The sequence below is a fragment of the Poecilia latipinna genome, unplaced genomic scaffold (assembly GCF_001443285.1).
Source record: "Poecilia latipinna isolate Pla-1442-1.1 unplaced genomic scaffold, P_latipinna-1.0 Scaffold60, whole genome shotgun sequence".
In the NCBI taxonomy this organism is placed as follows: Eukaryota; Metazoa; Chordata; class Actinopteri; order Cyprinodontiformes; family Poeciliidae; genus Poecilia; species Poecilia latipinna.
The window spans coordinates 123733-133957 of record NW_015112676.1 but is presented as its reverse complement, the minus strand read 5'-3'; the positions used below and the strand labels follow the sequence as shown (position 1 = coordinate 133957).

The window sequence follows — 10225 nt, the reverse complement described above, 5'->3', positions numbered from 1 at the left end:
TCTCTAAAAAAAAAAGGAATAATGCAACTTCCCCATTTGTTCCAAAAAAAAAAAAAAAAAAAAAAGATAAAACCAACTTCTCAGAAATCAAAGAAGGCACAGAGAGAAACTCTGCATAGTCTAAACAGAAAATAATTGTAAAACGTCGTTCATTTGAAATCGTAAGCACGTCAGCGGTCACATTAGTTTTCTGTTTTCTACGGAAGGAACTACCCTCTGCTGAAATCCAGCTATCTGTCTTGTTTTGCAGTAATTCGGAGCTTCTAGTTTGTGTTAATGGCAAGAAATGGTGTGTGCGCGACAGAACCCATGGTCATCCTAGTTTGTTTTCGCCCTAAATCCCCCCTTGCCAGCTGCTTTCACTGACAGCTTGTCATGGCTACATCGCAGCATTGAGCCCGGGAAGCCTACTCAGCCTACACCCATCCCCCCTCTGTGTCGACTGTTGTGGGACCGTGACTAACTTGCTCAGCGGCTCAGAAGAGGGCTGACTTGAACCCCCCCCCCCTCATGCCCCCCCACTCTATCTTGGTCCTGACACAAGAGCTGATGAAAAGCAGTCTAAATTTATGTTTTGTGAAAGTCTACTGCTGAAAAACTGCAAAGGAAAAGGGAAAAACAACATATTATTCATATGACTCAGTCCTCTCATTTCCAGTATATATAGATGAGTTTCCTCAGATAGTTTTGACCCTCACCCACTTGTTGCTGCACACTGCTGACCAGCTGGCAGAAAAACCGGCTGCTTAGATAGAAATGAATGCGTTTGGGTCGTGAAAAATACAGTCGTGCGTGGAAGCTAAAAGGCACCTCTCATTACCATTTCCGATACGAGCAGCTTGTGTTCAGCAGCCTGGACCCCTGAGCAGATAGCCCAACTAATTTAAGCAGCCATGACAAGCTGTCAGCTTTCTATGCTCCAAGTGTTACTCTATGGTTAGCATAACAACAAAAGGGACAATATTTGGCGCAATAAGCACTTCAAAACCACTGCTAAATTTTGGGACTATTTATAGTTGGACAACAGCCATAAAGATCATTTTCCATTTTAAATCAATACTTAGCTAGTTTCCTTTTCCTCTGCGTTTGTAGTTTGCATGTGTAGCTTGGTCTTTGGCTCTTGAAGTTATTTACGTACACACAGAAATGTGAATGTTTGAACTGCACAGATTAAAGGCAAGTCCTGCTGCAAATAAACCAGAGCTGTACTCATGGAATTGGCTATAAGGGAAGACCTCTACACACTTTCACCGCCTATTTAGTTCGTAGGATAGCATTTTTTTTTACTGGTGTTTTCCTCAGATCTATATGATATTATAATTCATTACAACTTTGTACTTTTTTACAGACTGTAACAACATGAGTCCCTTTGGAAATTATGTTTCCTGATGGGGATTTTTTTTTTTAACAATATAGCCACAAAATGATTGTTTAAAAGCCTTCTGCTGCCATCACTTTTTTTTTTTCCATTCCCACAGCTGAGTTTTACGTGCTGGGGTTTAATATTAGTACAACTCTGGTACTAATAATCGACTTATTTATTTTTTTTATTTTATTTTATTTTTTTAAATCTAGTCTGCAAATGATTTTATTTGGACTAAAGCAAGGCCTTTGAACAACGAGGCTGCAGCAGATTAATTTGTTTTCAGAGCCGGGCTCAAGAGGCCATTCAAAGAACTTAAATGGATTTTTTTCTTCTTCTTCTCCACTTTGGTGTTTGCTTCGTTTTCATTACCCCCGAAGTCGCTGCCGAGCGTCGACATGGAAACGTCCAAACAGGCTTATACCTGAGAGCTGGAAAGTTGGCGAGCAACCAGGTTTAGCAGTCAGCAAGCTGTCACCCCGAGCTTTCACCAACTTCTTTTTTGTTTTTTTGTTTTATTTTTGCCTCAGTGGCTGTCTGACGTGCCACCAGAACAGACAGTGACTCATATTAGGCCCCTTGAATCACTCGTTTTGCATGTGGATGAGGGGGAATACGTGGCGCAAATTACTGCTTGAAAAGGAGGGCATTTATCACGGCAGCCAGAGGTGACTTTTCTCTCTCTCTCCCCCCCACCACCCCACGTGCCTCCCCCCTCCCCCCATCCACACACACGTTTCTCCCCTTTTTTCTTCTCAGCTTTGTTAATAGAATCTGAGTGGCTCAGTGTTAGATTAATTAACTGTGAGATCATCATCAGCGGCGGCGGCAGCGGCAGCGCCTTCAGTCTCACTGAATCCTCACCCCGCCCACACGTTTCACTTTTCCGAGCACGCACCAACTTTCCTTTTCGCCGGAAAACTCCAGTCTGGCAGATGCGCTCATGCATCACCTACACATGTGACACGCATCCAACGCAGGCAGCGCCGGAAGGGGTTAAACGTCTGAGTGATGCATTGATTGCAGGGGAGCGCGGGGAAGCATTCTAGAGAGGGAGATTAGAGGACGGAGCGCGAGAAAAGAGAATAGAGGAAGGAGCGCAGCGGAGGGGAGGTGGCGGTGGGGGGGAGGTTGTCTCGTTTTACTGCGGAGGAGTGTGTGTGTGTCTGTGTGTGTGTGTGTGCTCGCGTCTGGCGGGAAGCCGGGGCTTTCGTGCTAAGCTCCTCGCTCTCTCCCAGCGATATTAAACACGGCTCCGGAGGTTTAGCGCTGCGCCTCCTCCACAGCCACACGCGTCAGCAGCACACACACACACACACACACACACACACTTTGGCACGCTGCATATCAACACTCCCTAGCTGTCAGTCTCTCTAACACTTGCTCTCACTCTTACGCACACACACGCACACACACAACACATGCATAGAGCGAGTGGAATCCCCCAGAGGGGAGCTTCGGCACAGCGCTCCTGAATCTCTCTCCAGCAGGCAAACAGAGTGTTGGCAGCGAGAGAAAACCAGTTGGAGCGTCTTCCCACCCTCCCCTCGTTTCTCCCCGTTCACTCTCACTCGCTCACTATTTTCTCCCACTCCGGATTTCCGCTTTTGCCTCCTCTTCTTCGGCATCATCTCTCCGCCCTGGTTTCACTCCTCTTTCTCTCTCTCTCTCACACACACACACCCCACCCTTTCATCTCTTGTTATTATCAGCTGTGGCCCCAAAGGACGGCCCCAGCAGATTTCCTCCACGGATTCATTCATCTGTCATCTGCCGGGTTGTCCTGCCTCTCGTCCCCTCCGTCCTCTGCTCGTCCCTCCCGTCCATCGGCCTGTTTTCTCTCTCCACTGCCGGGTTTTTTTTTCCACCCTCCAAGTGCTGAAAGGGTGGGGAGGGAGCGTGATAAACACTTGGACTTAGATGGCTGGCCAGAATTAGCATAGAAATGGAGGCTTGGTGTCGTATACCCAGGTTCAGATGAGCCGCTCTGGCTCCCCACGGCAACAGGACCGCTTGCAGAACGGAGTTTGAATGCATCTGGATAAACGAGCCTTGCATTCACATGCATATATAAATATTTAATAACGGAGCGTTTTTTTTTTTTTTTTAGGATCCTGAAACACGACGGAGGTGTGGGAGGGGGGAGGCCATTTAGAAATAGTTGATTTTTCGCATCTTTTTTTTTAGTACTTTCATGTAAAAATGTAATTTCCAAGGTGAGTTAAAAGAAAAACACAGAAAAACTAGATATTTTCCTCTCTAAATTCACTGTTTTTTTGCTCATCGGCTCTAAATAAAAAAGTTCTCACTTTTATTTTATAAACGATGACGTCAGATGAACATTATGTTACCAACTGTTTTAAATTGTATCTCATCGTTTTCCAAGTCTTTTGGTTGTGAAGATTAACGTCTGGATAAGTTCTTTGCTTTATTTTCTTTTTATCAGTTGTTACAAATACTGACAGAAGACGTATAGATTTGCACTCATTAAAAAAATAAAAAATAAAAAGGGTAATTGATCTGCTTTTGGCCTCTAGACCTTCTTGGATCAGAGTTTTACTCTAAACCTGTAGTTCAGAGTACTTAAGCCCCTATTTTAAGTTATTACAAACAATATAAAGGCGTCACAGATCACAAAGTGTGCTTCAAAGAATCTGTGTTTATTGTTGAATAATCCGCTCCAGATTTAACCCCAACAGTTTGTTATGGGTTTTGAAACTGACCTGAGCTAAGCTGATCCAGATGCCTGCAAAGATCAGTGGAATAACCCTGCACCCTACCGCTGAACAGGAATCCAGCTTGTTGTCTCATCACGATTTTTTTGTTTTTGACGAGAGGGGTGTAAAAACTTATGAGAAACTTGTCATTTCACAGTGGAAAATTCGCAGGAACCACGATCTGTCCTTTTAGTCGGCGGGGAGTTGTTCAGGAAGCAGCTCAGCTCGGCTGTTACTGCAGCAGCAGGAGGTTCTGTTTTCCCCACCACCAGTCTCAGCTGCACGTCTCTGCCTCACAGGAAAAACCCCATAAAAAAACATCTTAACATATTTGTAACTCCTAAGCTAATCAATGGTTGTGCTTTCACGGTGCACAAAAAAACGCTGGTGTTTGACGTAGGCATGTTCAATGATTGGAGAGGATCTTTGATTGTATGGAAAACAGAAAATTCGTGCAAGTCTGCTTACATTTTTTTATTTTTTATTTTTTTTGCAGCTTTGATTTGGGAGTTTAAATGTACGACTTTACATGTCTAATCCAAAACAAAGAAAACAACATTTCTGAGACATTTCTGCTTATTGAAATCACATTAAGAATGCGCTACTCCGCATGCTGCACGTTAGCAGTGTAGAAATTCTCCGTCTGACCCAAGCAGACCTTGTATCCACACGCTGCCAAGCAGCTTCCTGTCTCTCTGCTTCCTCTCTGCCTAATGGCGGCAGACGCTGCTCCCGTCCAATAAAGACCATTCTGACTACTTAGCGCCGGACGCCCAACTGTCACAGCCTTAGACCAGAGAAAACGCTTCCAGCTCTTAAGCGCCTCCATCAAATCTCTTTGTTCCGCTTCCATTATGCCGCGCTCGGAGCCCAGCCATTGTAGCTGGCTGCCACGGCGGCGTCCGGGCCCCAATCACGCTGCACACACAAACACGTGCGCGCGCGCGCACGCACACACACGCGTACATGCGCGAGCAGAATCTGGCAGGCAGAACGCAGTTGAGTCACTCTCGGGCTCCTCGATGCGTTTGGCGCCAGCTCCGGTATTATGGAGCGTTTGTGCGCCTCTGCGTATGTTTGTCCGGCGCAAGAGCACACTCAGTTCTTCCTCTCTCGTCATTCCTCTCCCACAGGAACCGTAAAGGGGAAAGGCTGTGTCTGCTCGTGTGTATTCTTTGTCATCACGCGTAGAGAAACACCCTCTCGCGCCGAAAAGCGCGGCTCACCGTTTTGTTTTGTTGTCGTCTCTCTCAGGAGGTGGTGCTGTACTGCCTGGAGAACAGAGTCTGCGAGGTCAACCACAGAGACTACGCGGGCTACTGCGCACTCCACGAGGCGTGCGCCCGAGGCTGGCTCAGCATCGTTCAACATCTGCTGGATTATGGCGCCGACATCAACTGCAGCGCACAGGACGGGACCAGGTAAATAAAAAAAGAATCTCTCTCTCTCTCTCTCTCACACACACACACATTCCCCTTCAGTGTGTTCAGTGCCTATTCTTCTATTCAAAACAGCTGTAGCTCTGTCAGAGTAGATGGTGAGCTTTTGTATATAACAAATTTCAATTGTTGCCACAGAATTATATATAGTTCTAGACTTTGACTGGGCTATTTCATTGGATGCATACATTTTGATTAATATAGCTATAGCTAGAAATTAAAGGTCCTCTAAAGTCTTAACTCCTTCAGGTTTTTTGCCCTGTATTTCCCAAATTAGCATTGGTTTTTCACCAATAGTGCCAAAACCTTTTGGTGACATCTGAAGGCAATGGCTATGTTACATTTTAGAGATGCGCTGATCCGATATTAATATCTGTATTGGTCCCAGTATTGGGAGGGTGGGGTGGGAGAATATTTTTCATTGGCTGTTATACTCCTAATTGCACTATAAAAGTTGTTTTTACATGCTGATCAAGCTTGTGGAGCTATTTGTGCATTTAGGTGTGCTGTACTGGGTCAGAGTTGTCAAGTAAATTTGTAATGCAGTCCATCTAAGTCTGTGTTTTTAAAAAAAGAAACATTTTAAGTAAATTCAGCAGTTTTTCTGTATCGGATTGGTATTGGCCAATTCTAAACCTCCGATATCCGTATCGGTATCGGAAGTGAAAAAAGTGGATTGGTGCATCTCCATTATATTTAAGGGTATCTGAGTAAAGTGGGGCAAAGACGAAATGCGGGAAAGGACGAGGCTTATTAAAAGCAACTGTAATTTTCATATTAAATAGTTTTAAACTGGAATAAATAAGGTGCATGTTATGGGGCAAGGCAGATTAAAGGAGCATAAATATTAATGACACATGCTGTGATTTCTCACCAAGCCCCCTCTAACCCCCTGTAACCTCCGTCTGTGCATCATTGTGCGCGTGTTTAGACCCATCCACGATGCTGTGGAGAACGACCACCTGGACGTGGTGCGGGTCCTGCTGTCGTACGGAGCCGACCCCACTCTGGCCACGTATTCTGGCCGCAGCCTGCTGAAAATGACCCGCAGCGACAGCATGGAGCGTTTCCTCTCCGGTGAGTGTTGTTTACATTTTCAAACAAAACTCCAGTGTAAGGTTATTAAGGCTCCGAGAAAAGGGGAGCGCACAACGTGTATGTGGACATTTTTCTAAACTGACTTCATGGTATTGAGCGGAACAAGTGGCAACAAACCCAGAGAGAGAGAGAGAGAGAGAGAGAGAGAGAGAGAGAGAGAGAGTTGCACGTAATCGGCACAAAAACATAACTTTTTCAGAAAGTGGAAACTTAACCAAAATAAAAATGTTTCCGGACTTTTCGTTTTCTCTGCTCAGAACATACTGGGGTCAGATACCAAACGCCTTTAATTTCATTTAAATGAGAATAATAGTGAATTTCAGCTGCTGAGAGAAGAAGCTCAGAAGAGTGGCGATCAAGGTTAGGGCCGGGGGTAAACGGTTTAAAAGCTTGGTCACCAACCCTGTTCCCAGTGGCCCCCCCCATGCCTGCTCTCTCTGTTTGCTGTTCTTTCACTGCTCTGACCTCTGCTCAACCTGCTGGCAGGACTCCCTCTCTGTAAATCCTCCTCTTCCACCTCGGAGCAGCAGCAGCTCCACACGTCCATCTCTGTCATCTCATCTCCCCTCAGGCGCCCGCCTCCTCCGCTCCGCACTCCTCTCCCCTCCCTCGGCCACCTGTTAGACAGGGATTCTCGGCTCGCCGGGGTGCGTGCTGCTGCCGCCTCTCGGCTCCTCTATCTGGTTACCTAGCAACGGCCACTGTGTTTGCTCGGCGTACGTGCGGAGGGGGAAAAAAAAAAGGCTTCGCTCTGGCTGGAGAGCGCCTGTCGTTTCGCACGGCAGCCTCGCCGGAGTCTGACACGCTCTGTGTTTGGAGTTTGTGTGTGTGGTGTGTGTGTGTGTGCGCGTGCGTGTGTGTGTGTGTGTGTTGCGAGGGCTCGTCTGGATGTTTATAGTTAAGTTGAGTCAACACGGCTCTGTGTGCGGGACGAGAGGGAAATGAAATCATGCTCAGCTGCCTCTCTCTCCGCCTGAGCGCCGAACTAGTTACGACCCGTCGCGCGAGGGAGAAAACGGACAGGTGGCGGTCGGCGTTGAGTTTTGAGGCGACGGGACGGATCGATGTCGTGAGAGCTGGAGGAGAAGGAGCGAGCTGCGCGCCGCCCTCCCTCCACCTGGTCCCACTCATCTGGAGGCCGTTAATCCCTCCAAACACACGCCAGACGCCCCACGCCTCAGCGCTGGCACGGAGCCCGGCTCTCGCTCTGCAAATGTGCGCGCGCGTGCTGAATACACACCGCGTTGCTTATCCAGCTCCCTCTGCTTGTTTCTCTCTCTCTCTCTCTCTCTCTCTTTCTCTGCTGTGTGTGTGCGCTCTCGTTCTGAGCGACTGTGTGTGGTTCTTGTTTGATTCCTGGCAGCCGTCTGTGGCCCCGCTCTGAACTGAGCCGGCTCTAACCCAGCAGAGACGGTCGCTCTCCTCCCCCGCCGTACAGCCCCCGGCCTCTGACCATCACCACCTCAAAACATTTCTCTGTTTGTTTTTCTTTTCACTCTCTCTCTCTTTCTTTCTCTCTCTTGACGCTCCCTCTCCCCCTCTGTTTTACTGTGCTCTTTATCCATTTGTCTGCTGTAGTCTCCAAGGGCAATTGTATTTGCCTCGTTGCCTGTCCCCAGGCGCCCGGCTCTTGAATAACAGGCTTCTCCTCTCTCCACAGATTATTTTGCTGACCTTCAGGGCCGCTCAGATGACGACCCAGGGCTTTATTGGGAGTTCTATGGCAGTGCTGTGTGTGGTGAGTACTGATCAGCACTCTGTCTGTCCTGTAATGCTTTAAAAACGGTGCAGTTCTACCGTGAGGAACCTTTTATCTCCCCTTGGCCTCGGGTTGAGTGTGTTTCCACTCTGTCTGCAGGGATGTTGCTGCTTCAGATTTGTTCCAAAACTGTGAAACTAGACCAGCCTTCATCTCAGATGTGCAGCAGTTATGGTTTAAAACCTGAGTAAAGTCACTTCAAACTAAAACCGGCCCGATCTCGACTACAGAGTACGAGACAAAAGAAAGAAGCTTCTGTTTTTGGAAATAAAAAAATCTACAATTTTCAGCTCTAAAACTGACTTATTTTTTAAAGTGAATACACTCTACAACTTATGCGCAGTAACTTTAAAACTCATCGAAAGATTAATCTATTCAGAAGCAGCAATTACACTGTGAAACAGAAGTAAAATGCGATTAACCACATGTAGCTTTCATGTTTACTCTCCTTGTCGTCTCATTGAACTTATTGAATTTATATTTTCTGGCTGATCTTAACATAAACTCGTGTTTAAAATTAGTTTCTGGGTTTAAGTATCACTTGCAAACAAAAGAAAAAATAGCAATCACTCCCATAGCATTTTTTTTTTAAAGTTAACTGAAACTACGTAAGTCTCAACAAAAAGATGGAAGATTGCTGGAAAAAAAACAACCCTCAACTTGTAGTTCAGTGTAGTCAAAAATATAATCTGGTATTCTCTTTGGTGCTTAATTTAGAAACAGAAACATCACCAGAAACTACCGTGGGAGCTGGAAAAGGTTCTTGCAGTAGGAATGCACCGTTTGCTCCGTCAGCAAACCTCTTCTAATCAAGGTCATTTCTTTACGACATCGATGCCAACTCATGTTGTTGTTTGCGTGTCAGAATCCGGCGAAGAAGGCGGCGTTTACAACATCCTGGCAGACGCCCCCGGCCCAGACAACGAGGACGAGGACGAGAAAAGGGAGGTGTTCGAGTTTGAGTTCTCCGACCGACCTCTGTTGCCGTGCTACAACATCCAGGTGTCCCTCTCCCAGGGGTGAGCTTTGATCTCCGGAGCAGACATTGCTACTTATTTTTTATAGCCTCCGCCCGCCCTCATTCCTCAACTTCTTCCCTCCCCCCCCTTTTTTACAGACCAAGAAACTGGCTGCTGCTGTCCGACGTGCTCCGGCGCCTGCGCATGTCCGCCCGCGCCTTCCGGCAAGCCTTCCCCCACATGGAGGTCGTGACGGTGGCCGAGGCCGAGTTCTACCGGCAGGCGTCCCTGTCGCAGCTCTTCTCCTGCCCGGAGGAGCTGGAGGGCTTCCACCCGGACAGCAAGGACCTGCTGGACCTGGTGGAGGACAGCGCGGAGCTGGCCGCTCTGCTGGGCTCAACACTGGAGTTTCTGGACGACCGCTGGGAGCACCCGGCGGACAAACTCAAGGACAAAATGAAGGCGGCGGGCAGGCTGGCCTCATCCTGACCTTGTTCCTCACCGAGCGGCGTTTGCTTTAGAACCAATCAGAGGTTACAGATATGCCTTAGCGTGACCCTTAGTTCTCTCGGCTTCGGCCCGGTCCCGGACCAGCACCGGTGCACTGTACAGACGGACTGACCCAACCGGCTGACTGGGCTGCGGAAACATTTCTCTCCGTTAACTAAGGATCGACACATTTCTGACTCAATAGACTTAATAATGGTCTTATTTTTATAAATTAATATATGTATAAATAAATATATACAGTATATATGATATGGAGAGCTTTTTTTTCCCCCCTTTGTGACGTTGCTCACTGCTCCTCAAAGCTTTTTTTTTTTTTTTTTTTTTAATTTATCGGGCGGCCTTTCAGGCGCCTGAGGGGGGGGTGTGATAGCCCGCCGCAC

The 10225-nt window shown here is 47.2% G+C and overlaps 1 protein-coding gene and 1 long non-coding RNA gene across 3 annotated transcripts in view; one reads left to right on the top strand and one right to left on the bottom strand.

The window, feature by feature from the left end:
* bcor (BCL6 corepressor) overlaps positions 1–10148 on the top strand; it is a 50478-nt gene extending 40330 nt beyond the window's left edge. For both annotated transcript variants that reach the window (XM_015056516.1, XM_015056509.1), the window contains 5 exons: positions 5335–5501; positions 6451–6596; positions 8278–8355; positions 9242–9395; positions 9494–10148. In XM_015056516.1, coding sequence (XP_014912002.1) covers positions 5335–5501; positions 6451–6596; positions 8278–8355; positions 9242–9395; positions 9494–9824 — 876 coding nt within the window. In that variant the 3' untranslated portion in view covers positions 9825–10148. The remainder of the gene's footprint in view (positions 1–5334; positions 5502–6450; positions 6597–8277; positions 8356–9241; positions 9396–9493) is intronic.
* Positions 2090–10225, bottom strand: part of LOC106962237 (uncharacterized) — a 20560-nt gene continuing 12424 nt past the window's right edge. Inside the window, exon 3 of the long non-coding RNA XR_001427930.1 lies at positions 2090–2693. This is a non-coding gene — a long non-coding RNA (uncharacterized LOC106962237). The remainder of the gene's footprint in view (positions 2694–10225) is intronic.